Source organism: Aythya fuligula, chromosome 27, assembly GCF_009819795.1.
Source record: "Aythya fuligula isolate bAytFul2 chromosome 27, bAytFul2.pri, whole genome shotgun sequence".
Lineage (NCBI taxonomy): Eukaryota > Metazoa > Chordata > Aves > Anseriformes > Anatidae > Aythya > Aythya fuligula.
The window spans coordinates 4,798,211-4,824,607 of record NC_045585.1 but is presented as its reverse complement, the minus strand read 5'-3'; the positions used below and the strand labels follow the sequence as shown (position 1 = coordinate 4,824,607).

The 26,397-nt window shown below is 60.3% G+C and overlaps 4 protein-coding genes across 4 annotated transcripts; 3 read left to right on the top strand and 1 right to left on the bottom strand.

Moving 5' to 3' along the window:
• The first annotated feature begins 1,140 nt into the window (after positions 1–1,140).
• LOC116499485 (G protein-coupled receptor kinase 5-like) lies at positions 1,141–7,685 on the top strand. The gene is made up of 16 exons (XM_032204236.1): positions 1,141–1,192; positions 3,984–4,079; positions 4,268–4,380; positions 4,612–4,689; positions 4,805–4,905; positions 5,008–5,100; positions 5,192–5,255; positions 5,327–5,467; positions 5,532–5,722; positions 5,812–5,849; positions 6,012–6,101; positions 6,189–6,397; positions 6,480–6,617; positions 6,701–6,838; positions 6,917–7,048; positions 7,138–7,685. The coding sequence occupies exons 1-16, from the start codon at positions 1,141–1,143 to the stop codon at positions 7,255–7,257; spliced, it is 1,794 nt and encodes a 597-aa protein (XP_032060127.1). The 3' UTR covers positions 7,258–7,685.
• Positions 7,686–8,620: 935 nt separating this feature from the next.
• On the top strand, positions 8,621–13,214 carry STAR (steroidogenic acute regulatory protein). Its single transcript, XM_032204139.1, has 9 exons — positions 8,621–8,638; positions 9,043–9,104; positions 9,825–9,978; positions 10,459–10,572; positions 10,847–10,974; positions 11,052–11,210; positions 11,799–11,983; positions 12,210–12,303; positions 12,394–13,214. The coding sequence occupies exons 2-9, from the start codon at positions 9,069–9,071 to the stop codon at positions 12,499–12,501; spliced, it is 978 nt and encodes a 325-aa protein (XP_032060030.1). The 5' UTR covers positions 8,621–8,638; positions 9,043–9,068; the 3' UTR covers positions 12,502–13,214.
• Positions 13,215–13,250: 36 nt separating this feature from the next.
• On the bottom strand, positions 13,251–22,400 carry ASH2L (ASH2 like, histone lysine methyltransferase complex subunit). Its single transcript, XM_032204168.1, has 16 exons — positions 22,371–22,400; positions 22,185–22,254; positions 21,476–21,621; positions 20,589–20,677; positions 20,166–20,260; positions 19,929–20,024; positions 19,595–19,690; positions 19,386–19,461; positions 17,226–17,319; positions 16,656–16,873; positions 16,278–16,445; positions 15,725–15,918; positions 15,210–15,302; positions 14,789–14,887; positions 14,400–14,459; positions 13,251–13,902 (listed from the first exon to the last, which is right to left on the bottom strand). Exons 4-16 carry the CDS (start codon positions 20,659–20,661, stop codon positions 13,795–13,797), a joined length of 1,470 nt encoding a protein of 489 aa, XP_032060059.1. The 5' UTR covers positions 20,662–20,677; positions 21,476–21,621; positions 22,185–22,254; positions 22,371–22,400; the 3' UTR covers positions 13,251–13,794.
• Positions 22,401–22,511: 111 nt separating this feature from the next.
• Positions 22,512–25,095, top strand: LOC116499339 (nodal homolog). Its single transcript, XM_032204024.1, has 3 exons — positions 22,512–22,527; positions 24,045–24,832; positions 24,943–25,095. The coding sequence occupies exons 1-3, from the start codon at positions 22,512–22,514 to the stop codon at positions 25,093–25,095; spliced, it is 957 nt and encodes a 318-aa protein (XP_032059915.1).
• The last annotated feature ends 1,302 nt before the right edge of the window (positions 25,096–26,397 follow it).

Here is a 26,397-nt window from a genome sequence, read left to right as displayed (position 1 = left end):
GCGGTTTGGGCTGTGTTTTGGGCGCGTTCCTCGATTTTTTGGATGCTGGCACGTGGGACCTGCCCCGTGCTGACCTCAAGCAGGGTCCCCACCCCGTGGGGTGCCGGGGCAGCGAGGGGACCCCTGCTCCTGTGGAAGCTCCAGGTGAGACCCCCAGGGGCAGCACCCTGAGGGCTCTGCCCCTGCTCCCCGGGTGCGGCTCCTTCCCAGCAGCTGCAATTAATTCCCTGCTAATGACAGAGCTGCCTCACCTGGGCTGCCCCCGCCCCCAGCACCATCAGTCCCTATTCCTCCCGAGGCATCTCCAAAATTCGGTGCCTTGGTGGAGCTGGCACAGGTCGGGCAGGTAGGAGAGGTGGGGGTCGAGCTGAGTTGGGTGCTTTTGGGTGCCTGGGGGTAAGGCAGCGCCCTCCCCACGCCGGGTTTTGGGCAGCAGCCGGGAGCTCTGCTGTGTGCGGGCAGGGAGAAGCAGAGCTGGGGGGCGAGGGGAGCGGATTTCTCCCAAACCCGCTGCTTCCTTTGTGAGTGGGGTGAGCGCTGGCACAAAGGGGGCTGGAAAAGCCCCCAGCATCGAAGGGGCTGGGGCTGGGTCCGGCCGCTCTCGGGCAGCCCCCCCGGGGCCGTTTGCACCCCGAGGCCGTGGCCGTGCTCCGAGGGCTGCAGGGGGAGCTCGGCCCGAGGGAAGGCGCAGACACGGAAACGCCGAGGGCTGGGGGGGAAGAAAACAAACCCGGAGGCACCGCGCGGCTCCCGGGGCTCGGCTCGGGGACGGCACCGGCCGGGGGGTGACCGGGGGGGGGGGCGTCGGGCTCCGTGGCACCGGCCCCGGTCCCAGTGCCGCGAGGGGGTCGCCGTGCCCGGAGGGGAGGGAATTTGGGGCAGGGGGGCGAGGGCTGCGCAGCCCCTGGGTGGGGGTCCCCGAGCTGCGGTGCCGGGAGGAGCCCCGGTGCCGGGAGGGGGTCCCGAGGGGGGGGGGGGCGGCGCTGCCCTTACATAAGGCGTGACGCCAAGGGGCGGCCCGTGACGTCACGGCCGTGACGCAGCCCGGGGGCGGCGGGAGGCGCCCGGCCCGCCCCGCGCCGCCGGGGCCGGGGCTGGAGCTCGGGGGCTCCGCCGCCCCCTGCCGCCCCCCGCCGCGCCATGGAGCTGGAGAACATCGTGGCCAACACCGTGCTGCTGAAGGCCCGCGAAGGTAGCGAGGGGCGAGCCCGGACCCCCCCCTGGTCCCTCCCGGTCCCCCCCGGCCCCGTCCCGGCCCCCTCGGGTCCCCCCCGCCCCGCCCCGGTCCGGCCCCTCCGCTCCGCTCCGGCCGGGGGGAGGCGGCGGCGGGGCCGGGGGCGCGTCCCGGTGCCCCCGGGCGGGGCGGTGGCGGGGGGGGGAGCCGCGTGTCCGTGTGTCCGCCCGGCCGGTTGCGTGTCCGTGTCCCGGGGCAGGGCTCTTGGAGCGGTCCGGTGCCCCCCACCGCTTCTTCCCGGTCCCCCCCCCCAGGGCTCAGGGCCGCTCCGTCGGTCCGTCCGTCCGTCGGTCGCTCCGGGCCGGGAGCAGCGCAGGGGGCGGCGGGTGCCTGAACCCCCCCGCCCGCTATGGGTCCCTTTGGGGGTGGCGACCCCAAACCCGGGGGGGCGAGGGCCGGGGCCGGGCCGGGTTGTTCCGTACCGGGCTCGGTCCCCGGGGCGCACAAGCGGCGTCGCCGCCGCCCTGGCTCGGCGCTGCCCGGTGCCGTCGGGTCTCGGGGGGGGGACACCGGGGGCTGCGCTCGGCGAGGCGGCGCCAGCGGCCCTGGGGGGCGGCTGCGAGCGGGGCTCGGCCCCTCGGGAGCGCCCGCCCCGGGTTCACGTCGGGGAAAACGGCGCCGGGCCGGGCGCTCCCACGGTGCTGGGGGGGCGAAACGGGGCCTCTGCGCCCCGGGGGCTGGAAGGTGCCGGGGTCCCCTTGCCCCGCGCCTCCCCACACCCCGGGGGGGTTCGTCCCGGCAGCGATCAGCCGATGGAATCGCTCCAACCCCCGGGTGGGCGCTGCTGGGGAGGGGGCTCGGCAGGGTGGGGGCCGCGGGCCTGGGGGCATCTCTGCACCTCCAAAGGGATGGGGACGGCTGGACCTGCCCCGGCTGTAGGTTGGGGTTGGCCTCGTGGCCCTGCTGCCACCCAGCAGAGCCGAAATCCCCGGAGGCTCCCAGCGCCGGGAGGAGTTCCTCTGAACCGCAGGCTTGGCCGCCCGCGGAAGTGCCCGGGGTAAATAACCCAGGAGTTTGTAAGCAGCGAGGAGATAACAGGGCAGGGAGGAACTCTTTATGGCTCGCCCCGAGCCGGCGACGTCCTGCGTGCGGAGTCCCTTGGAGGAGGTCGGTGCCAAGACGCAGAGGAGCAGTGAGCGGGGAGGCTGGGGCTGAGCCGCCTGCCCCTGGGGGTGCCGGGCAGAGGGGTGCCCGTGGTGGGACCCCAACCCCTTGGGGCTGCTCGGGCAGGGGCTGGGAGCTGCGGGGCCTTGAGCGTGGGGCCGGTTGGGGCTTTCCCTGCCGGCAGCTTTGTTGGTGTAACACCCCTCCTGGTGCGTATGCCTCGCCATGTGGTACGTGGGCTCCTTCCCGCAGGGGAGCAGTTTGATTTTGCTTTCGACAGCTTTTCGCATGGCGGAGGTCAGCCTGGCAGCAGGGAGGCTCCTCGTGGGCTTTCTCGTGTGCCCGGCGCTGATTTCTCCTCTTATCTCTGCTGCCAGCTGACGAGGTCCCTGTGCAGCACTGGGGCCGGGCACCTCCACCCCGGGACATCCCCACTGAGCGGGGTGTGGGGAGCTGTGGGGCCACCTCGCCACCTGCCCGGCTGCTCCCTGGCCGTGTCCTGCAGGCGTGCAGGGCTGATCGCAGCCCCTTTGGGCCGCTTGCCCTGGTGGGAGTCAGGGTGGCCGTGCCCCGGTGCCGTCCTGTCGCTGTGGCCGTGGTTCTGTTGGACGTGGGGCTCTCCACGTGCTCCCTGGCTGTCCCCGGTGTGTGTCCCCTCCTGATGCCACCCTGCTGGACGCAGTCTGTGCTGTGCACAGTGGCAGGGCAGGTGTGCCCCGTGCGGCCTTTCCCATTCAAAATGCACCCAAAACATGTAAAATAACATAACTTCATTATGAGACGAGGCACGCACACTCTGCCCAGATCTTTGGGCGTTTTTCTCCCCTCCTGGCCCTGGCAGGCGGGGGGACAGAGCCAGGGGGACGCTGCGGGGATGCGCTGGGTGCGCGGTGCCGGCTGCCCCCTTCCCGCTGGCTGACGCGGGGCGATTCCTGCCGGAGGAAGCGCGCTGATTCCTGCAGGAAGCTCTGCCCGGCCGCCTCCCCGGGGCCGCCGAAATGCCGGAGCCCGGCGCAGCGGCGTCCCGCGGGCTCGGCTCGGCGTCACCGGGGCGGGCGGCGCTGGCCGGCCACCAGCTGGGAGCCGCGCTGATGTCAGGTCCCTGCAGGGATGACTTCACGCGCCAAGTATCTGCCCGGGAGGAGCGGCTGCAGCGGGGCCGTGCCGCTGCCCCCTCCTCGTCCCCATCCCCGTCCCCATCGGGGACCGAGCGGGATCTGGCCGGGCGCTCGCAGGCCCCGAGCGCTGGGGAGAGAAGGAAACCAGATGTTTACGGCAGGGAGCCCGCGCGGGACGCGGCATTGTTCAGGGAGGAAGCCTGCGCCCCTCCGGGCCCTGCCCGCCCCACCGAGGTGGGCACGGGGCCCCAAACCGGGCAGGGGCCGGGAACGGGACCGGGGCTCTCTGCTGCGGTCAGAGCCCTGTCTCTGGTGTCAGGGTGCCCTCCCCGTGTCCCTGGTGGAGCACAAAGTTTTGTTTTTCCCACGTGAATTTAGATTTTGCGCGGCTTTTGCTAAGTGTGAGAGCAACGGGGCTTCGTGTCCCCCGAGTCTCCAGGGCGCAGCAGCAGCGGGACGAAGGGAAGACCCCAAAATGGTGCCCGTGCCCCCCAGCATCACCTCCTCTCCCTCCCATCCACCCGCAGGTGGCGGCGGCAAGCGCAAAGGCCGGAGCAAGAAGTGGAGGGAGATCCTGCGCTTCCCCCACATCAGCCAGTGCAACGAGCTGCGGCGAGGCCTGGGTGAGCTCCCGGGGGAGCGGGCGTTTTGGGGCTCGGCACGGAGCTGTCCCCGGCGAGGGAATGGGGGGGGCGTCCCCAAAAGCAGCGGCACAACACTGGGTCACCGCTGTGCTGGATGAGCCAGGGGGCACGCTGTGAGGCCGCGCTGGCACCGCGTGGTGGTGGCACGTCCCCGCTGTCCCTTGCAGAGCCGGACTACGGCAGCCTGTGCGAGAAGCAGCCCATCGGGCGCCTGCTCTTCCGACAGTTCTGCGAGACGCGGCCGGAGCTCCTGCGCTGCATTCGCTTCCTGGACGCTGCGGTAAGGGGCTCATGGGGGGGGACCTGGGGGTGCTGCGGGGCTGGGAGCGATGCCAGGAGCGACCTCAGGTGCTGGGGAATCAGAAACAGGAGCATCACCAAACGGGCTGTGCTCCCCGTTGCTGGGATGGTTGTGGGGTTGGTGGGTGCCTGCAGCGGGGTCGCTTGTCCCAGGGCTGCTCCGGGGTGCTGGGGGCTCGGTGCTGCCCGTCCCCAACGCCCTCCTTCCCAGGCGGACTACGAGCTGGCCCCGGATGAGAAGCGCAAGGAGATGGGCGAGGAGATCATCCGCAGGTTCCTGCACCAGGAGGTGAGCCTGGGGGGGGGTCCCTTGAGCAGGACGGGCGAGCAGGGGCCAGGAGCAGGGCCGTGTGTCCCCCGCTGGCTGCGTGCCCGCCCACCCCAGCCCCGTCTGCTCCCCACAGTCCCCCGATTACCTGCCCGAGATCAGCCAGGCCCACGTCAGCCGGTGCCTGGAGGAGCTGCAGAAAAGCCCCTGCAAAGAGCTCTTCAGCAGCTGCCTGCAGTGAGTCCCAGCCCCGCTGCACCCTCCTCCCTCCGTCTTGGGGACCAGCCTCAGGGTGGGCGTCCCCATGGGGGCTGCTGAGTGTCCCTGGTGTCCCCGCAGCCCCCTGCGCCAGTACCTGAGCCGGGCACCCTTCGCCGACTACCTGGACAGCATGTACTTCGACCGCTTCCTGCAGTGGAAGTACCTGGAGAGGTGAGCGGGGGGCACCCAGGGGGGCGAGGGGCACCCAGGGGGGGTGAGGGGCTGGCACCGAGCGGGGCTGACGCACGGGGCCGTGTTGCAGGCAGTCGGTCACCAAGGACACGTTTCGGCAGTACCGGATCCTGGGCAAGGGCGGCTTCGGAGAGGTGCGGCCGGGGTGGGAGGAGGGCGCGGGGCCGGGTCCCCGGGGTGCTGACCCCGGTGCGCCCTGCCCCAGGTGTGCGCCTGCCAAGTGCGCGCCACGGGGAAGATGTACGCCTGCAAGAAGCTGGAGAAGAAGCGGATCAAGAAGCGGAAGGGGGAGGCGATGGCCCTGAACGAGAAGCAGATCCTGGAGAAGGTCAACAGCCGCTTCGTGGTGAGTGCGGCACCCCGGGGCGCGGGGCGGCTCGGCGGGGCCGGGGGCTGACGGTGGCGCGCAGGTGAGCCTGGCCTACGCCTACGAGACCAAGGACGCGCTGTGCCTGGTGCTGACCATCATGAACGGCGGCGACCTCAAGTTCCACATCTACAACATGGGCAACCCGGGCTTCGAGGACGAGCGCGTGGTCTTCTACGCGGCCGAGATCTGCTGCGGCCTCCAGCACCTGCACCAGGAGGGCATCGTCTACAGGTGGGGGCGGCGGGGGGCACGCGGGGCTGGATGGCCGGGGTGCTCCCTGCTGAGCCGTCCGTCTGGCTGTCCGTCTGTCCGTTCTGCAGGGACCTGAAGCCAGAGAACATCCTGCTGGATGATGATGGTGAGGAGGAGACCCACGGGGTCAGGCTCTGCTTGCACTCCTGGCTTTGGGGCCGGGTCTCCGTGCGCCCCCATGGAGGCAACGTGGGGGCCCCCGGGTGTTTTTTTGGGGAGGGCGCACAGGGGCCGTGGGATGGGACCCCCCAACCCCTCCCTGCCTCAGGCCACATCAGGATCTCCGACCTGGGGCTGGCCATCAAGATCCCCGAGGGCGAGACGATCCGGGGCCGCGTGGGCACCGTGGGCTACATGGGTGAGGTGTGGGGCCGTGGCGGGCACGGGGGGGGCCGGTGGCTGTGTATGGCCACTGAGGGTGCGGGGCCGTGGCCGTGCCTTGCAGCCCCCGAGGTGATCAACAATGAGCGCTACGCCTTCAGCCCCGACTGGTGGGGCCTGGGCTGCCTGGTGTACGAGATGATCGCGGGGCAGTCGCCCTTCCGCGCCCGCAAGGAGCGGGTGAAGCGGGAGGAGGTGGAGAAGCGGGTGCAGGAGGAGCAGGAGCACTACTCGGATAAATTCAGCGAGGACGCCCGGGCCATCTGCACGCTGGTGAGCTGGGGGCACGCCGGTCCCCGTGGGGCTGGGGGCTCTCCGCCACCCCCACCCCTGACCGCCCGTCCCCCCTCCCCAGCTCCTGGCCAAGGACCCCCAGCAGCGGCTGGGCTGCGGGGCGGACGGGGCCGCCGAGGTGAAGCGCCATCCCTTCTTCAGGACCATCAACTTCAAGCGCCTGGAGGCCGGCATCACGAAGCCCTCCTTCGTGCCAGACGTAAGGCTCCAGGCCGTGCGGGTGCCGTGGGGCTGGGGGGGCGTGGATGAGACCCCCAACTGATGGCACTTTGGGCCCCCCAGCCCCGGGCCGTGTATTGCAAGGACGTGCTGGACATCGAGCAGTTCTCCACCGTGAAAGGCGTCAACCTGGACCAAGCCGACAACGATTTCTACGCCAAGTTTGCCACCGGCAGCGTCTCCATCCCCTGGCAGAACGAGGTGTGGGGGGGGTCCCCAATGAACAGGGGGCTCAGCTCTGGCTCCGCAACCCCGCTGAGCCCCCCTCTGCCCCCCCAGATGATCGAGACCGAGTGCTTCAAGGACCTCAACGTCTTCGGACCCAACGGGACCCGCTCCCCGGACCTGGACTGGAGGCAGCTGCCCGAGCCCCCCAAGCGCAGCCTCCTGCAGCGCCTCTTCCGCCGCCACGTAAGCGCCGGGGTCCTGGGGCTGCCCCGGGGCTCCCCGTCCCCCTCATCTCACCGTCCGTCTGTCCCCTTGTCCCTCTGTCCCTCCAGCCGGCCGACTGCCCCATCGGTGCCCCCGTGCCGTCCCCGCAGCCAGCAGCCACGAACTCGCACCTCCCCGCGGCCGGCGCCGCCTGCCAAGCCCGGAGCACGGCACCGGCACCGTCCTGACCCTGCTCTTCCATCCCCAGGGACCCCCCGAGCCCCCTCCTCACCCCCTCCTCGCCATCTCAGGGCCACCTCGGACTGCAGCGGGGGCTGCCGGGGCCGGGGTCTCGCGGAGGAGAGGTTGGGACAGAGGCTGCCCGGGGCTGGTGAGCGCGGTGGCCGAGGGGCGCAGGGGGGAAGCAGATCCCGGCCCCTCTCCCCCAGCCCCCCCAGCTGCCTGTTTTTTGGGGGTCAGCACCTGCCGAGGACACCCTGGGGGCTCCTCTCCCCCCACCCCAGGGCTGGGTGCAGGTGCCGTGAGCGGCAGCACCCATTTTTGCTGCGTTTGAGCCCGGGGCAGTGCCGGCCTTATCTTATCGCCAGCTCCGAGCGCGACCTCTGCGGGCGCGGGGGGGCCGCGGGTTTATCTGAGCTCTCCAAATAGAAACAAAGCAGCCTTGGAGCGGGGGGGCTGGGAGCACCCCGGGGTCCTGCACGGGCTGGGGACGTGGGGAGGGACCTTCTGGGGGGGGCACAGCCTCGTCCCCCCTTGCTTGAGCCACCGACGGCCGCCAGAATGTGAAACGGGCTCAGAAAAGGGAATTTTCGTGCGGGGGGGCAGCAGCGCACGGGGTGTGGGGGTGCTGCCAACGTGGGGCTGGGCCCCACAGCACTGGGGGGGGGGGGGGCCAGGACCCCGTGCAGAGCCGAGCCCCCCAGCAGAGACGTCCTTTATTTTTGTACGGTGCGCGGGGGGGGGCCCCCCATCCCCTCCGGCTCCTGCGCCTCGGGTTTGCGTTCGGTTTGGGTTTTGTACATTTGTAAAGAGCTGTAAATATTTGTACGCTGAGCGCCTGGACCTGCGTTTTTGAGTGAAAAGCTGCGATCCGAGCTGTGTGGTGCCTGCGTGTGGCGGTGTCGGGGGGTGGGTGAGCGAAGCCCCCATCCCTGGGGTGGGGGGCTCCCAAATGGTTGCTCAGGGGTGGCTGCCGTGCGGCTCAGCTCCCTTTTTCCTGCACCCCACGGGGGTTTGGGGGGGGTCTGGGTGCTTTTCCCAGCTCAGGATCCATCCCAACATCACCAGCCGGGGGCCTGGGCAGGTGGGGCTGTGGCTGGGGCCGTGTCCTGCGTGGGCAGAGCAGCTCTGCTCCTCCTGTCCCGAAAGAGAGCTGCGGCGAGGGGGGTGCTGGGGGCAGCAGGCACGAAGCCCGGCCCTGCTGCTCCCCTTCCCCGCTGCTCCCCTTCCCCCAGCACCCTGGGGGCTTTCCCATCCCGGTGCCTCTGGGGCGCGGGGGGCTGCGGGTCCCTCTCCCTCCCTGCAGGCTCTGCTGACCCATGGCATGGTGACACCGTGGGACCCCCAGGGGACATCCGAAGGAGATGGTGACCCGGCATCGGGGAGCTGGTGAGCAGCCCGGGGACATCCCCAATTCTCCAGGTCCCCCCCAAGGGCTCTCGGTGCCCTCCTGGCACAGCCCCGGAGCCGAAGGGGTGGCTCTGCCCGGGCTCTGTTTTGGCTCTTCTCAAAAACAAGAGCGCGTCCTTGTGCCGAGGCCTTGTGTGCGGCAGCGGCTGCTCGGGCTGGGATAACAACAGCCCCGGCTGCCTCCCGGCACGGGGGGCTCCCTGCACCCCCCGGAGGGGGCTGCTGCTCCCCAGCGGCGCTGCCTCGTGGTGCGGTAACTGGGGAGGGAGGCGCACGGCTTCTGGCTTCCTCCCAGTGCCACCAGTGCCTCCATCCAGTTACATGACCACAAGGTGCCTCCCGTGGCATGGGTGGAAAGCAAATTTGTTCGCTCCTGCGTGCAGGTGGTGGCCGTGCTCCGCACGTGGTGATGGAGAGCAGCCGTCCCGGAGCTGACCCAGCGCAGGTAGGGAGGGACCATTAGGGCCGACCACCCCAGGGGCTCTGCCCAGGGCTCCCCGGGTGCCCCCAGCCCATTTTGGGGGGCTTGGGGTGTCCTTTGCTGGCGCAGCGAGCGGCTGACCTCCCCCTGGGCCAAGCTGTTGCAACAGCGAGGAGGAGGAAGGTCAGGTTCCCCGCAGGAGGGTGCAGGAGTTGACGTCAAAGGAAGCAGCTGGTGATTCACGGGGGCTCGGGAGCGCTCGTCTACGGGGCCGTAACTCATCCCAGAAATGTCATTTCATCCTTGAGTGTTATCGCTGCTCCGCCGTTGCCCACCCGCAGATAACCGGCCCTGGGGGGACCCGGGGCTGCCCCTCGGTGCAGGCAGGGGGCTCAGGGCTGCTCGGGGGCTCCGAGCTTGCTGGGCTGTGCCCGGCTTGGAGCCGCGGGGTGCTGGAGCCCGGGGGGTGCCTGCTGCTCCCCGCACAGACCCCTCAGCAGCAGTCCCACAAATTCTGGCCCCGGTAACGGGTGCGAGGTGCCCACCCCGTGTCGGGGGGCCGGGCACGGTGGGCTCTGTCCCGTGGCCCGGGCTGGGTCTGGCTGCACGAGGCTGCGAGCGTGCGCCTGGTGCCCGGCCCATGGGCGACCTGCAGCCCCCGGCAGCTGTGCGGGGAGGGGGCTGGCCTTGGCCCCCGGGGCCCTGCCGTAAGTGACGGCTCTTATCTCCCTGCTGACAAGCCAGCATCCTTCAGCGGGCGTATTTAAGGCCGAGCATCCAGAGGGCTGGGGCAGAGGAGCTCTCGCCGCGCAGACGCCAGCCCCGACCGCGGAGATGCTGCCTGCCACCTTCAAGCTGTGCGCTGCCATCTCCTACCGCCACCTGCGCAACATGACTGGTGAGGGCACGGGGGGCTGCAGTCCCCGGGTGGTGCATTTTGGTCCCCGGGACCCCTTTTTGCTGCTGGCTGTGTTTCTGGGGCTGATGGAGGAGGGCTGGGCGCTGTTTCCAGCGTGGCTGCGCCTCCGCTCTTAGGGAGCGCTGCGGGAGCATTTAGCCCACTGCAGGCTTCTTGCTCTGGAGCCCGGGAGGAGCAGCTGTAGGTAACAGCCCCTTGGCTGTCAGGATCTTGTGCTCGTATTCCATTTCCTACAGCCTTTCCTGGGCACCTGTTCGTGCCATCAGCTCCCCGTGCACAGCTTGGGCTCGGAGCAGAGCCTGCGCAGCTCCTGTGCTCCCGTGGCACGGGGGCAGCAAGCGGTGGCGGGGGGTGAAAGGAGTCACACAGAGGGTTGGTTCTCAGGGCTGTATGCTTAAAGGAGAGAAGCACAGCCTGACAAACGCCCGGCATGGCTCAGTGATGCCCTCTCTGCCCCAGGTCTCCGCCGACAAGCCGCGGTCGCCATCAGCCAGGAGCTGAGCCGGCTGGCCTGCCGCAGCGCGGGGCCCGGCGCGTGGATTAACCAGGTCCGACGAAGGAGCTCCCTGCTCAGTAAGTGACAGGCGGGGGGGGACTGCCTCCTCCTGCTGCATTTTGGCCCTTAGGGGTTGGTGCTCGGGGTCTGGCTGGAGCAAAGCTGCTCGTGTGCAGCTCGTGGGTGCGCTAAGTGCACGGCAAGCGCGGGCTGGGGGAGCTGAGCTGAGCCCCTGAGCCCCTGGGCACTGCGAAGTCTATTTGGTGTAGATAAAGCTTATCTGGTATTAGGACTCTTAGCCCGTTGTAATGTTCTTACGCTCCCTCCTGGCTTTCGTCCGCCGCCTCCCAGGCTCGAGGCTGGAGGAGAAGCCCTTCAGCGAGGCGGAGATGTCTTACATCAAGCAGGGGGAGGAAGCCCTGCAGAAATCGCTCAGCATCCTCGGGGATCAGGACGGCTGGAAGACGGAGACGGTGGTGGTAAGCTGTGCCGGGGTGGTCCTGCTGCAGGCGGCGGTCCTGTCCTGGTGGTGCTGACCCTGCCTTCCCCTCGGCAGGACAACGGAGACAAAGTGCTGAGCAAGGTGCTGCCTGACGTGGGCAAGGTGTTCCGCCTGGAGGTGGTGGTGGACCAGCCCCTGGACGCGGTGTACAGCGAGCTGGTGGACAACATGGAGCAGATGGGAGACTGGAACCCCAGCGTCAAGGAGGTCAAGGTAGGGAGCGGGTGCCTGCACGGGGGGGGTGCCAGGCTCCGTTCTGACCCCCTCAGATCCATCCGCTGCTCCACGTGGAGTTACAGGGGCCGGGGAATCACTTTGCACAGCACAGCAGGGGTTTTTCCACCCGTTCCTTGGGGATGGACATCAATTTTGGATGTTTCCCACTCCAGGCACTAAGCCTGTTTTGCAGTAACCACACTGCTAGAGCAGATAGTCTGCGGAGGGAGGGAGGGCTGTTGTTTCTGCAGGAAATGCACTTGCTCTTTGCTGTGTGGCAGCAGCCCAGCTCTGCTGTGGTTTGTGGTGTTAGTGGAGGAGAAATAGCAGCACCCGATAGTAGGGACGAGCACCTTGCTATTCCACAGCTTGTCTGAAAGCATTAAGAGACGTGCCTGCCTGTTTTGGGTATTGAAATCTGGCAATAATGTTCTATATTCCAGGATACAGCAGGTGAGAGAAATTGTAAGCTGAGCTGCTGCGAGAGAGTGCCTCTGGCTACAAGCAGCCATCAAAAGCCATCTTTTAGCTACCTGTAGCCCTTTTTTGCCATAAATGCCTCACATTACGATTTGTACCGTCCAGATTCTGCAGAAGATTGGAAAAGACACGGTGATCACCCACGAGAAGGCGGCTGCCACCCCCGGGAACATCGTTGGGCCGCGGGACTTTGTCAGCGTGCGGTGCGCCAAGCGGCGCGGCTCCACCTGCGTCCTGGCCGGCATGGCCACCACCTACGGGGCCATGCCAGAGCAGCAGGGCTTCGTGAGGTAACCGCCTCTTGTGCTCGCTTAGCAGACATTTGGAGTGCTTCGTGAATGTTAAATCCACATCCCAGCATGGGCTCGGCCTTGCTGTGGTGCATGTTTCAGTAGTAAAGGGAGTTTTGTTTTAGGGAAGGCAGAAATGGTGAAGGAAACCCTAATTTATAAAGTGCTTCAGTGCTTTTTGAGGTTAAGTCAGAGGTTGGTTTTTAACACGCTGCTGCCCTTGTAGAGCTGAGAACGGTCCCACCTGCATGATCCTGCGCCCGGTGGCCGGCGACCCTTCGCAAACCAAGTTGATATGGCTGCTTAGCATCGACCTGAAGGTAAGCTCCACGGGGAACTATTTCCCCCTAAAAGCAAGAGTTACATCCGTGGTGAGTCCCACTAACAGGCTGCTGTCTGCTCCTCCCTAGGGCTGGCTGCCGAAGACGATCATCAACCAGGTTCTGTCCCAGACACAGGTGGACTTCGCCAACCACCTCCGGGAGCGCCTGGCCCGCACGGTGGCCGTGAGCTGCTGACTGCGCCCAGCCCCAGGCAGCAGCCGCCCTCCTTTCTGCACGGACTAGTATTTAATGCTTTGTTCAGGGGTAAAAGTAGGGATCTTGGTAATTAGGTAAGTCAGATGCAGTTTAACTCCAGCCTGTTGTAACAAGCCAGGCCTCTAATAGCAGACATTACTAATAAAGCTTTAACTAATTAGCTGGGAGCTCCCAGGAGCCTGATTTAGAAGGCGAGCCCAGCCAGCACAGGCTCTGAGTGCACGTGCAGGACAACCTGAAATTTTACTCCCTTCAGGTATCGTGTTTGCACATACAGCATGTGCTGGCTTGGCCTTCTGCATCAGTTAACACTTTATTAGTAATGTCTGCTATTAAAGGCCTTGGCTAATTAGTTATTAGGGAGGTCCCAGGAGCCTGATTCAGAAGGCGGGGCCAGCCAGCACCTGCTCAGTGTGCAAACACGGGACTTAACCTAAAATTTATTCCCCTCCTTTCCCCCAGTGAAGCAGCTCTAACTTATTTGATTATAATTATGCATGTCTGTACAGGAAAACTATTTATTCAAAGCTCTGTAATGATGGTCATTGGCAGGAGTCCCTGTAAAGACAGTCAATGCTTTCATGCAGTTAGCTGGAGGAGAGCTTCAGATTTGAAGTAACTACTTTGAGTTTACAGGTTACGAATGAAACTAGATACCTAAACAGAAGAAAAATCACAAGACAAAAATGTAAGAGTTTAAAGAAAGGTTTATTTTTAAACTGGCTGCCAGTTTATGTAAAAAAAAAAAAATACAGTTTGGGCAGAAGCCCAAATTTCAGTCTTACATGCAGTAGTCTTGTTACAACACAATCCTTCTGGATGGAAGCTGTTTACAATTAGCCAAACAGGGGTGAGCAGAAGTGTCAATGTTGCTTCTGCACGTACACAGACAGCAGGTAGGTCCAGCTGCAGCCTGCTCTCACTGCAAAGTGACTGTTACAACCCCAGTACATCAGGTGAGAAGTTATCTCAACACAATAGTTGCTTCTTCAGCTAGCTATGCCGTAAGTTACTGAAGACTCCGGGAGATGCTCACAAATAGCACAATACATACTAGACCTGCACTCACTTAGACTCCAGCAGAGGGGTAGCGCGTGAACCTTCAGCAGGTAACAAATATACATACAAAACACCTGCCACCAAGAGCTGCATTGGTTTCATCGTGTTTGTTCATTGACAGATTGTTCTGAGTGATGCACCTTCTCCTAGAATAAAACCCACTTGATTTGATAGCCACCGTGTCCGTGGTCTGTTACAGCTGCACCTATTTTCTTAAGGCTCCCAGGGTGGGCTTCGTCTGCCATCAACTTCTGTCTCTACATGATAGAGAACATCTGCCAGCGTGTGTTCTACCACAGCACCCCAGCCCATGTCACTCATCTGCAAGGGGAACAAAAGGCAGTTAGCTCGATTCACGACACGCAGGCTCAGGACAGAGGGACAAGCCCTGCTGGCCACTGCTGTTTGTACAGCAGTTGGGGCAGTGCCACCCCTGTGCCTGTACTCGAGGACTGTGTCCCTCCTGAAAACAGTAACAGAGACAAAAATACTGCAGTTTCCTTAAACAGCAAGTCAGGCCTTGTACTAAAAAGCTATCACAGGCATAATCAGGGATTTATAGTCTGCATATGAAATATTTAAAGTTATTCAAAGGTGTTTTGTTTTGTTTTTTTTAATGCTATTTGTCCTTCAAGATTTTTACATACATTCCTTTCAGCTGCAATATCAAGCTACAAGTGCAAAACCTGAAGAGGCTCAGATCCGGGCTTGCTATAAATCTACTCCTCCCCACCATAGCAAATTTTCAACCACATTTAGTGATAGCCCCAGGGTATTTAAACAAAGTAGGGGCGAACAGAAGTTCAGTCATTACTTACTGGCCGGTAAGTGATATCTCTGGGTGGGTACTTGAAATAGGGTCCAAAGTTTATAGAAACCTATGGAAGACATTTGCATTGGAAAAGTGAGGAAAAAAGAGAGGCAAAATTCTTCAGGCCTCACCCTCTTACACTCCTGAGCTTAACTGCACCCTGTGCAAGAACACGTGGACATACATCCTCACACCAAAGGACAGCACTCACTCAGTAAAATAAAGTTAAATCCCACATGTGAACAGCTGCATTGCTCTAGACTGGTTTTAATAAAACAACTCCCCATCCTTGTGCAGTTAACTGGGCTTGCTTGACACCCTCCCAACATGTCCATTCCATGCATTAATAAAACTATGGCTGGACGTAGGCAGTTTGTTTGACAGTACGTTACTTACCGTGCAGCCTTTATACAGAGAAATAGCAGGAAAATAAACGCCTTCAAAAATGTCTTTAAAAGCAACGCCTTGGCTGACACCGTTCTTGAAGAATATTATCTGGAAAGTAAAATGAGAAGTTTTTTCCACTGATGCTAATGTTCAGGACCTTACTTGTAAGCCACAAAGTAATTGTCAAAAGGCAGCTTATCAGTGACTCCCCTTCTGCCTGATGCCAGACATTTTTAACATACTTAAGTGACAGCAAGAACACTACAGGCAAAGCACGCAGCTGGTTTGGTCAGTTCACTTGTATTCCTTTTGATGAGCAGCCTCCCTTTGTGGCCGTTAAATAGAAGTGAGTAACACACAGAAAACCCAGTCCCAGCAGGCTCACCACTCTTCAGTTCTGCATCGTTCCACTCCACCTCCCAATGCTTACCTGGCTTCCAGGTGCTTGCTTTAGGCTCTTCTCTGCTTTGTCCACAAAGTCCTTCTCTTCAAAGTACAAGTAGCTTTTAAATTTGATCAAAGCCTGAAATATTAGGAAAATAATTCAGAAATAATCCAAAAATCTGTTACCTACAGTGACATTAAAGAACGGCAGACCTACAGGAGCCCTGCTCTGGGATGGGTGTGCCTATTGTGCCAAGAGTACCCAAGAAGAGTGATTCACACAGCTCAAATATTTGAGAACCAGGAGGGGAAGAGTAGATGAAACAAGATGTGAGCGATCTCATTCAGTAGGCCACATGCAGCATTCCCCTGCAGAGCCTCTGGGTGGGGGTATTTTGTTTTCTTGAAGTCAACACTTCAGACTTCCCTGCTGTGAAGCAGAGTGACACCCAGAGGTAGGCTGGGAAGGTCACACTCAAGGAGAGGAAAAACGAGGTTGCGCAAGCCGTTTCCCTCTATTCCCCACAGTCACCTCTTCAGTTAACGAAGCCCACATCTCACCTTATCTTTGTAAGTATCGGGCAGCGATTTGGCAGTCTCAGTATCTTCCGGAAGACTGATGTAAAAGCCCAGGATATCTCCCTGGCCATAGCCAGACGAATAGTGCTTCCCTATTGACTGATGAAACTTGGTTCCCTTCTTGCTGCGCCAGGAGTAACTGAACTTGTCGTATCCCAGAGGTGCCTGGAGGTTCCCTGCAGGAACCAATGCATTCAGATCGCATCAGGAACACTTCTATATGCACAACCCTTAATGTTTTGGCCTAATAATTACATTCAGTTAATAAATACAACTGTCATTAGCACAAATACAGTGACTAAAGCGTTAAGCAAGGCCAAGCATGCAGCAGCATAAAGGATCTGCCAGTACTGCAGTTCTGCACAGCTCAGAGCACCTACAGGAAGAGTTTATCCCTTGGTAAAGCAGTGACAAAATAGTCAGGCTGAACACCACTTCCTCTTCTGAGGCTTAAATTACTGGGAAAAACAACAACAAAAAGAAGGAACTAGTTAGAAACCACTGCCTGCTACAAGTAGTTGGTACAATTATTTACCCAATGGCTGCGACCAGCCTAATCTGGCAGCTGTGTCCGGAGGCATCTCATCCATGGATATTTCAAAGTACCACGCTCCTTTCCTCACTCCGTGTGAGGCTCGTACCATGGAATAGCCCTTCTCGCCAATGACAGTCAGTCTGTCATCCGAAATCTTCAACTGAGGAGCTGCAGCAGATAAGAACATATTCACAGTTTAGGATTTGTAATGCCTTTTGATATCACTGCACAAGTGACCACACAGAAGTGGATTTAACGTTCACAGCACCTCTTAAAGCAATAATGTGCAACCTCAGTAACGTGTAACATGAGGTTAGAGAGATGGCCCCTCGTAAGAAGAGCTGGCTACACCACGTGTCTGATCAGCCAGCTGCGTACCTCGGTCGTGCAGGGCCAGGAGGACTCGTTCGTAGAGGCAGGCTCTGTAGAGGTCCCCAGGAATTGGCTTCCCTGCCCAGCAGTCCAGCTCCAACTTCTCTGGGTCAGGAGCGTGGGGGTCGGGCTCAGCCAAGATGTAACGATAGCCATCTTTATTAAAGGGGTGCTCCAGAGGATAGCCATGGGGCGGTAGCCGCTGCGCAGAGAACAACGGGTCGCTGTGAAGCACAGAAACTACAGGTTGGCATCTCCAAGTGGCTGCAGTCTGGCTACAGGACAGCCCGGTACAACCTTACAGAGCAGTACCTGCAGTGTCACAGCCTGCACAGCACTTTGCTCCCAAGAGAGCTGGCATGAAATGAGCACGTACTCAGCTACTTCAAATATTTCTAGCAGGTGACGCACAAAAACATCACAGGGTTATGGTGTGACTCCCCACAGATCTACTAAGGGCAGAGAGAGACAGATGGGAGGCAGACTGAGGCATCAAAACTGCAGCTGTCCCTCTGACCAACGTACAACTTGCTAAAGGTGCTCATCATTGTGTCACTATGCCCTCTTTCCTCTTACCTTCTGGTTTTCTTGGCTGTTCCTGTGGTCCCTCCGTCCTGCTGCTTGCGTTTTGCTCCCCGTCCCTTCCCACTGCCTCCTGCAGCAATGCCCCCTTCAGAGAGAAATGACAGCATGGTAAGCAACCGGTGACCAGAGAGAGCCCGTGAGTGTGGAATCTCCATGAACAGAAGAGGCAGAAGCAGCCAAGTTCACATCTGTTCACTAGCTCGCGTGCCTTCTTCCACACAGCTATGCTGGAAACAAACTTCACCGAGCACAGAAACACCCAGAACTTTTTGTAGGTTCCAGTCAACTTGTCAAGTGTCGTAACTTAGAGTGGAAGCGAAATGAGATTTACCAATACAATGAACTCCACTCCAGTTTTTACAATAAGAATTATAAAAACCTTTTCTCTTGCAGAAAGATCTCCAGCCAGCAGCAGCCAGGTTCCTGTTTGAAAGCATTATTATTTGTTTTCATGGAGATTCCAGCCACATAATTCAGATTTATTTCTGCAAAAGCAGCAGAAAACCCAACCTACAGCATACGCTATCTGATTGTAAGCAAAGCTGGCAGCCCAGTGACACACGATGCTGGAGAAACACTCTGACACCAATACCTGCACACGCAGTAAGCACTGCACAATGTATTTTAATCTATAAAATACAATACATCGAAGTTGGGTAAAAAGGAAAAGCACTACAGGTGTTTCTCTTCAGTATTACCACAATTAGTACTATGATTAAAGCATGTGTCATTTCATGTTATGGCCCCCAACTTCTAGTGATAAATAAAAGTGTTACAGGACAAGCTATGTGTCAAATTTTTACCAAACTACTACCAGTATTAATATTTCAATATGCTAAATCGCGTATGCGTTTTACCATTACACTATTTCAAAAAGCATTACTATGATTTACAAGGAAAACTAGAATTTCTCTGTACTGCAGATAAACACCTTTAAGAACCACAAACTGGGTTGAAACTAGAAACATCGCAAGCTTTGAATTATCAGCATTCCCCTTGCAGTGTGAGGGGCTCAGACCTCTGAAGGGTTACCATATTCTGCGCACACGTGACGTGATCTAAACAGCAATTGCTGGCTTTAGTGCAGATACTGGGACTCCCCAGGTTGTCACCACGTATTTACCTAAGCAATCAGGATGTCATAGACTCAGATCTCTTATTTACAATTTTAAATCACAAAAATATCAGGTTTAGAGTGATAACACAGACTAAAAAATAAACTTAACTGAAAATAAAACTTTAAACCAGTCAGGCGGGGCAGAATATGATGAATTAAAAGCTTCTAATTGCTAAACATTACAAGGTGAAATTGTTGGTTTGTATTAAAATATTCTTGCAATCACATCAGGGCACACTTTTGATTTTTAAATTGAATATAGCTTCTAAGATAACTGAGCAAAAAAGCTTTCCAAACCACAATAATACTTAAGTTTTAGAAGCTGAAAGGTAAATATTCACCACCCAAAGAGGCTCCACCTGTAAGAACAGAAGTGGCACCACACATTTGAGAAACTTCCAAAAGTTAAAGGAAAAAACAACCAGTGCATGAAACGGAGACAACGCAGCCTTAAATCCTATTTTAAAAAGTGCGAATCACCCCCTGCTAGGTAACAACTCAGCACGTTTCACATGGAATGGTCCAAGGAAATGTCACCAGCTCTTAATACTACTACAGCAAGATCACTAAAATTACTTGTAATGAGTTGGGGAAAGTTCTTTGCACAGCTGTCACCCCACAAAAAGGAGTAACAGTAAAACACAAACAGTGATCAGAAGGGAACACAATACTTATACCTTCCCTCACTACTTGCAAATCTCCAGGGTGAGGAAAACAGGAAATCCGAGTAATAGAAGTATGCAAAATAAAACACTTATGTAAGGAAACCATGGAGCTCAGCTTTCTTGGGAGCACCTTGAAGTAGCTGGGCACCACGAAGAAGAAAGCTGAACCTTTACCGTAAGTTAATCTCTATAGAAAGGGATGGTGAGGCTGGCTCGACGTGTTTCAAACATAACAAACACGACCTCAGTCCACACAACAGGTTTATCTGTTGCATCTCAGCTGATGTAACTGCACACGTGCTAGGCTACAGGAGTGGGAAAACGCAGCTTCAAACCAAATACTGGAAAAAGAAATAGTGAAGAACTTGCCGTTTAAGCTTCCACTTGTGGACACAGCATTGTTCTGCTTCTGGTTGTCGTACGCAGGACCAATATTGGCAAGATCCTGAAAAAGGAAGGAAAGAAAGAGCTGAAGTACAGGCTCAGACAAACTTACAAGTCCAAACAGGGCACTAACACCTCTCCCTCCCTCCCTTCCCTCCCAACAGCACATCTTCCTTCCAGATCCAATTCCGTACTTGGTCTAGAAGTCCAAATTTTGGGTAGTCTTCTTCTGGATCTTTACTCCCAGGGTCCGGATGCTCTTTCACTAAGAACACATCCCTTTCTTTACACTGAAACAGAGAACAAGGGTAAGCCACATGGAATATGATCACAGCAAATTCATTAACAAATGCTTAAGCCAAAACACGTACTATTAGTATGTCCTACCAGTACCAACTACATAAGCAGCTGCAGGAAGAAGCACTAGAATCTTCAGCATTTAGCTCTAAGTCTAGACCTCAAAGATGAATGTCAGACAATTGTATCGCTCACAGAAAATCCCCCGTGAACTTAACTCCAATTACGTACCATGGTTTTGACAATATTATTAGGCCAAGTCATTTTCCCAGGCCTCTGTCTTGTTGTCATACACTCCCAGTATTTATCAATAAACGGGATAATATCCTGAAAAAAAAAAATAAAAATCCTATCAACAGCAGTTAACAACACAAGTCTGAAAGTCACACTGCCCGTATTTGTTTGAACTTGCTCTTCAGCGACATCATAACTTACTTTGGTCTGTGATAATTCTTCTAGCAGCCTTACCTTATCTTTTGAGAACATGGTTTTTGGGTGCTCATCTTGTGTCCTTGACTGCCACGTCAAGTTGGCCAGAGCACTAAGGCACATTTCCTTGAGATCTTAAAAACAAAGATACACCACAGCTAGAGTCAGGCTTCACAAGGAAGATCAAACACCCGAGCACTCAGAGTGATAACAGAGCACAAAGCACCCGTGCTATCTCGAGTAATGACGAAACCACCACAAGTTCCATCCCACCCCACCAGCCCACACCGAACAGATTTTCACTTTTACAAAGTTAGTGCCCAAATGGCAATACATGTTTTGAAAAAGCTGTGCACGCTTGTGGCTCAAGTTTTTGCAAAAACTTTCCCGCAGACTCTAGATAAAATGAAGTCTCTAGGATTATCCAGCACAAAGTTCCAACGAGCGAGCTTTTACACTTACTTGCTTGTTTTCTTAAGAAATACGTGTTCCCACTGTGATGGCAAACATTGCAATGGAAACTGTAGTTGGTCATGAAAGGCAAACACGATCTGGAAAAGAGCAGGTTAGGAAACCAATTACTCTCACGCTCTCACTACAAAAAGAACATCTTACAGGTTCCATAAAATTAATTTGATGAAAATACTATCATGAGCAGTAACAAAAGCCACAAAACTCATTGGAAAACTGTAAGCAAAATAAGTGTCATCTTGTTTGAGACAAGTCCTGGAATTCACCCAGCAAAAACAGACCAACCCAGAAGCTCTAGCCATGGAGCCCAACCAGAGTCAACCAATTAAAATTAAGTGGAACTCTGGGGAACTTTTTAGGCACAAAATACACAGTCCTTGTCCTTGAGAATCCCACTCCACGTTTCCATTTTTCCTTAAGCAAACCAATCATCAATTTAGCCCCTGACAGACCTGGTAGCAGCCCTTCAAAACTCATTGATTTGAGCAGACTGGAACAGAACCCTTTAGTGAAAAAAATTATTTCCTCCACTGCCTCCTTGACTAAGGATTGAATTCTACCTAACAGCACACTATTAATTAAAGCACTGCACAGAAATGTGAAGGGTTAATGACTGCACATAACGCTGTGTTCAGACTGCCCAAGCACATTAATGACATTAAACTTTTAGCTTCCTCTGGCTGCAGCTTCTGCACCGATTTCTCTTACTGAGCCCCGAGCAGCCTGTCACTGCTTACAGGGGGTGGACAAGGACAGCGCAAGGTGAAACCCACACATAATTTATGCAGACTTATTGCTTTTTTTAAAAAAAGAATACGAGGCACAAATAAAAACAGACACCACAGCTTCACGCCCAGCCCTAAGCAGAGCTTACGCACGTGGTATCGATGCCAAACGTGTCTGCGGTGAACCACTTGGTGCAGATCCCGCACTGCAGCTCGATCTCGCCGAGCTGCCGCCCGTTCTCCTCGTCCACCGAGCCCGCCTGCGCGTCCAAGGCTTCCGAGGCATCGCCGGCACCTTCCTGCAAGCAGAGCACGGGGCTGACAGCCTGACCCGGCCAGGCAGCGGGGGGTTGTGTGGGGGCTGCCAGACTGATAACTGGCAAGATAGGGGAATTTGGGGGGAATCTCTGCACCACCCCCCTCCCCGATATAAAGCCAAGCTGCGAGTGAGCCTGAAACACTTTGTGGCTTGGGGAAAAAGCGATGAGGTGCGTGACGAGGTGACTGCAGGGATCACACAGAGCCCCAAAACAGCTCCCATCGGAGGGGACCCCCAGGGATCACCCAGACAGGGCCCCCCCGGGCACGGTGTGCAGGGCGGCATCCCGGGGGGGGTGGATATCTCTGAAAGGGGCTCCGCAGCCTCTCTGGCAGCTGGAACCGTAAGGAAATGCCCCTCACACCCGTTATGGCCCCCCCCTCACACCCCTGCCCCCCATCCCGCCGTGGCCGCCCCCCAGAACCGCCTGCCCCCCCCCTCCCGGGCACAGAACCGCGGCCCCGCGGCCCTCCCGGTGCCCGGTCCGAGCCTCCGCGGGCCCCCGGGGACCGACGGACGGACCGACCGCCCCCCCCCCCGTACCAGGGGGTCCTTCCCGCTGCCGGACTCGGCCTCCAGCGCCGCGGCGACGTCCCCCGGCGCCGCCTCTCCCCTGAAAGGCACAAACGGGGCCTGAGCGCGGGGCCTGCACCCCCCGGTACCCCCCCCGGTACCGGCACCGGCGGCACCAGCACCCCCGGGACCCCCTCCCGGGGCCCGGTCCCGCACCCGCTGTCGCCGTCGGCAGCGCCGGGCTCGGGCGGTGCCGGGGTCTCGGCGGGGGGCGGCGGCTCCGGGGCCGCCTCCGCGCCCTCCCCGCCGGGGGCCGCCATCGCCGCCGCCGCCGCCGCCATGGCCGCCGCTCTCGCGATGCCGCGCCGCTCTCGCGAGATTTGCCGCTTCAAAGGGCGATGACCGCGGTGGGGCCCACAGCCAGGGGGGCCGGCGGCGCCCCCTGCCGGCGGCGGGAGGGGAGGGCGGGGGAATGGAGCGTGGCGTCAGCGTGACGTCAGCGTGGCGGGGCGTGACGTCATGCAGGCAGCGGGAGAAGCCGGGCTCGGGGCTGGGGCTGAGCGGGGAGGGGGAAAAAAAGGGGCTGGGCGCCTGCCGGCACCGCCCGGCCGCTCCTTTGGCTGGGGGGGGCGCTCCTGGTGTCCCCCCGGTGTCCCCGTGCCCCCCCCGCTGTCCCCGGGGTATCCCCGCGGTGTCCCCGTTCACCCCCCGTTGTCCCTCCCGTGTCCCCAGGGTGTCCCCCGGTGCCCTGCTTCCCCCCCGGCATCCCCCCGTGTCCCCCCGGTGTCCCCCCGCTATCCCCGTGTCCCCCCCGGGGTATCCCCGCGGTGTCCCCGTCCCTCTCCCGTTGTCCCTCTGGTGTCCCCGGGGTGACCCCGGTGTCCCCACTTCCCCCCCGTGTCCCTGATTCCCCCCCCGGTGTCCCCCCGCGTACCCCTGGTGTCCCCCCGGTATCCCCGTGTCCTCCCCCGGGATGTCCCCGGGGTATCCCCGTTCCCTCCCCCCTCATCCCCCCGGGGTCCCCCCGGTATCCCCGTGTCCCCCCCCGGGTGTCCCCATGGCTATCCCCGCGGTGTCCCCGTCCACTCTCCGGTGTCCCCGGGGTGCCCCCCGGTGTCCCCGCATCCCCCCCCGGTACCCCCCGGTGTCCCCCCGGCTCCCGCACCCCCGGGAAGGGGCCGAAGGGCCGGGAGGGGGCACACCGGGGGGCGGGCGGGGAGGGCCGGGGAAGGGGCCGGGGGAGGGGACCGGGCGGGGAGGGGGCTGCGGGGGGCCGGGGGGGGCCGCGGCCGCTCGGGGCGGCGCTCGGGGCCGCCGTACAAATAGCGGGCGGCGGGCGGCCCGGGGCAGCCATGCGGCCCCCGCTGCGCTCCGCGCTGGCTCTCTGCGCCCTGCTCCTGCTCCGGGTGGGCTGCGCCCCCCGCGCCCCCCCGCGCTGCCCCCCGCTGATGCTGCAGCTCCTCCGCGCCCCCCCAGCCCCGCTCCGCGCCGCCGCCGCCGCCGCGCTCAGCATCGCCCCGCACGGTGAGTGGGACCCCGGCCCGGAGCTGTCCCCCCCCGGGGTCTTTGCGCATCCCCGTCCCCGGGCGCTCCTATCCCGGGACCGGCTCCGCTCCCAGGTGCCCAGTCCCGAGTGCCCCATCCCTGAGCATCCCCATCCCGGGACCGGCTCTGTCCCCGGTTGTCCTGTCCCTGAGCATCCCCATCCCAGCACCGCGCTGTCCCCCGGTACCTTTGCACATCCCCATCCCCAGACAGCACCGTCCGTCCCCAGCCTCTCCTGTCTGGCTCTACCCTCGGGTGCCCTGTCCCTGAGCATCCCCGTCCCCATCCCATCCCCAAGCACCCTGTCACCCCAGGGCCACCCTCACGTCCCCTCTCCTGCTGCAGGTTCCCGGCGGAACGGCTCCCGCTGGGCGCTCTCCTTCGACATGTCGTCCCTGCGGGGCAGCCAGGAGGTCAGCCTGGCCGAGCTGCGCGTCCACCCGCCCGCGCTGCCCCCGGCCCCCAACCTCACCCTGGACGTCTTCCACAGCCGGCGGCGGTGCCCGGCCGGAGGGACCTGCCCTGGAGAGCTCTTTCTGGGCAGGTTTTCCGGCAGCCCCTCCGACAGCCAGGCCGCCTGGGAGGTGTTCGACCTCACCGGCACGCTCAGGTCCTGGCTCCACCAGGACGCGGCTCCTGGCAGCCCGGGGTCTGCGGAAACGGGGCTGTGGGAGGCGAGCGCGGTGCCTGCCCTGGCCACCACCACGCTGAGCTCGTGGGACACGAGTGTCCTCGTCCCCGAGGAGCCGGCCGTGCCCCAGGAGCTGGCGGACAGCGCCCTGCTGCTTGTCTTCTCCAAGGACAAGTCTCCAGGAGACCACAGCCTCATCAGGACGGTGGAGACCTCCAAGCACGTCATGCGCGACGGCGGCCCCAAGGGCTCAGGGAGCCGGCGGCACCGCAGGAACAGGAAGGAGAAGCAAAGGATCAAGGTGAGCGACGCTCCCGGCCCCGGGGAGGACGCCAACGCCAAGTCCTTGTGCCGGAGGGTGGACATGATGGTGGATTTCGAGCAGACCGGCTGGGGCAGCTGGATCGTCTACCCCAAGAAGTACAACGCCTACCGGTGCGAGGGGCAGTGCCCGTCACCCGTGGACGAGACCTTCAAGCCCACCAACCACGCTTACATACAGGTAAGAGGGGTCCCGCTGTCCCCGCTGCCCCCGTTGCCCCGTGCTCCTGCCACCCAGCCTGGTGGCACGGGGCATGGAGCTGAGGCCGTGCCCTTCCCGTGTCCCCGCAGAGCTTGCTGCAGCTCTACAAGCCCCACCAGGTGCCGTGCCCTGCCTGCTCGCCCGTCAGGATGAGCCCCCTCTCCATGCTCTACTACGAGAAGGGCGAAATCGTCGTCCGCCACCACGAGGACATGGTCATCGAGGAGTGCGGCTGCAACTGAGGCGAGCTCCTCCCGTGCTGGGGAGGGGACGGCGGGGCTGCGTGTCCCCGAGGACTGGCTGCCAGCCACGAGCAGCACACGGATGGGGCATCCCTGAGCCCCCAACACCTCCGAGACCCTCGTGCCTGGGGGTTTGGGACACGAGAGAGGAGACAGCACCGAGACAGGACTGCGGGAGGTGGATGGTGGCGGGGGGGTGACGAGGGGAATGTCCCTTGTGGTGGCAGTGCTGTGGGGCAGGGACAGACCCAGGCGATGCATGGGGAGGCTGCTGGGCTGGTGCTGCTCCTCTCGTGCTCGTGGAGCATCCCTCCTCGGTGTCGGTGCTGCCCTTGCACGCCCCGAGCACTCCTGGTAGCCCAAGGCTCGCCCAGGGCCACCTGCAGCACCCACACCCGACCTCGCTCAGCACCCCAACAGCTGAGATTTGCAGCGTCCCCCATGGGGTGGGCATTTCTCTTACATTTCCTATTGTATTTCTATGAAAACTCTATCGGATTTCTATTAAAAGTTCCTACTAAGAGCTCGCACGGGTAAGCTGGGTGCCCCTGGATGTAACGCAGCCCTGAGGTCTGCCGGGGTACGTCTGAGCCCCCCCAGCCCTCCTGCCTGCCCTGGAAACCTCAGCTCACACGCTGCTTTCATCTGCTTTCTGAACAGCCTTGCTCACACCTTTTCAACCCCTCACTGGATGGGGCGGTAGGGAAAGGGCCGTGTTTGTACCATTCCTCAATAAATTATGTATTTAAGAAACGCCTGCTGCATGCTGCCTGCTTCCACCCCCTTTTTGCTGCTGGGTGGTCTCTCGGGACGTCCCCCCCAGCCTCCAGCTGGGGTCTGGTGTGAGCAGCTGGGTGGCGAGCACTTGGCAGCCCCCTCCCGATGTGACCAACATGCCACTGTCCTTAAAACAAGGGGCTAAGGCCCCTGAGCAGCAGCACCAGCCCACCTGCGGGATGCCCTGTTGGTACAAATGGACTTTCTGACCCCCCAGGAGTAACGCACCCATGCTGCCCCCCACCCCGGCCACCCTTGGGTGCTCTGGGCCACCCTGCCTGGTCACCACGAGGAGAGCTGGGCTGCTCGTGCAGCTTCCCATGGGATGTTTGAGGCGGATCGGGGCACGGGGGGTGGATTTGGGAGCCCCCAGCACTAACACAGCACGCAGAGGGCGCCGGGCTTTGTGGAGCAAGGGGACCCCAAATCAGGAAAAGATGTGACCCCGCTCTGGGGACGGTGAGGGTGCCATTCCCACCCTGATCATGCAGATTTTGGGTTGCTCAAGAGCAACTGTGGAAGCAC

Bases quoted from the DNA above. Each gene is read 5' to 3' on its own strand.
- LOC116499485 (XM_032204236.1), top strand. From the start codon at position 1,141: ATGGAGCTGGAGAACATCGTGGCCAACACCGTGCTGCTGAAGGCCCGC. The intron at 1,193-3,983 runs GTAGCGAGGGGC...ATCCACCCGCAG, and splicing joins GCTGCTGAAGGCCCGCGAAG to GTGGCGGCGGCAAGCGCAAA. The intron at 5,256-5,326 runs GTGCGGCCGGGG...GCCCTGCCCCAG, and splicing joins GCAAGGGCGGCTTCGGAGAG to GTGTGCGCCTGCCAAGTGCG.
- ASH2L (XM_032204168.1), bottom strand. From the start codon at position 20,661: ATGACCAACTACAGTTTCCATTGCAATGTTTGCCATCACAGTGGGAAC. The intron at 16,446-16,655 runs GTACGCAGCTGG...TATCTGCTGCAG, and splicing joins CCTGGCCCTGCACGACCGAG to CTCCTCAGTTGAAGATTTCG. The intron at 15,303-15,724 runs GTGAGATGTGGG...CTAATATTTCAG, and splicing joins CCGATACTTACAAAGATAAG to GCTTTGATCAAATTTAAAAG.
- STAR (XM_032204139.1), top strand. From the start codon at position 9,069: ATGGAGAGCAGCCGTCCCGGAGCTGACCCAGCGCAG. The intron at 9,105-9,824 runs GTAGGGAGGGAC...CTGACAAGCCAG, and splicing joins CCGGAGCTGACCCAGCGCAG to CATCCTTCAGCGGGCGTATT. The intron at 9,979-10,458 runs GTGAGGGCACGG...TCTCTGCCCCAG, and splicing joins CCACCTGCGCAACATGACTG to GTCTCCGCCGACAAGCCGCG.
- LOC116499339 (XM_032204024.1), top strand. The intron at 24,833-24,942 runs GTAAGAGGGGTC...GTGTCCCCGCAG, and splicing joins CCAACCACGCTTACATACAG to AGCTTGCTGCAGCTCTACAA.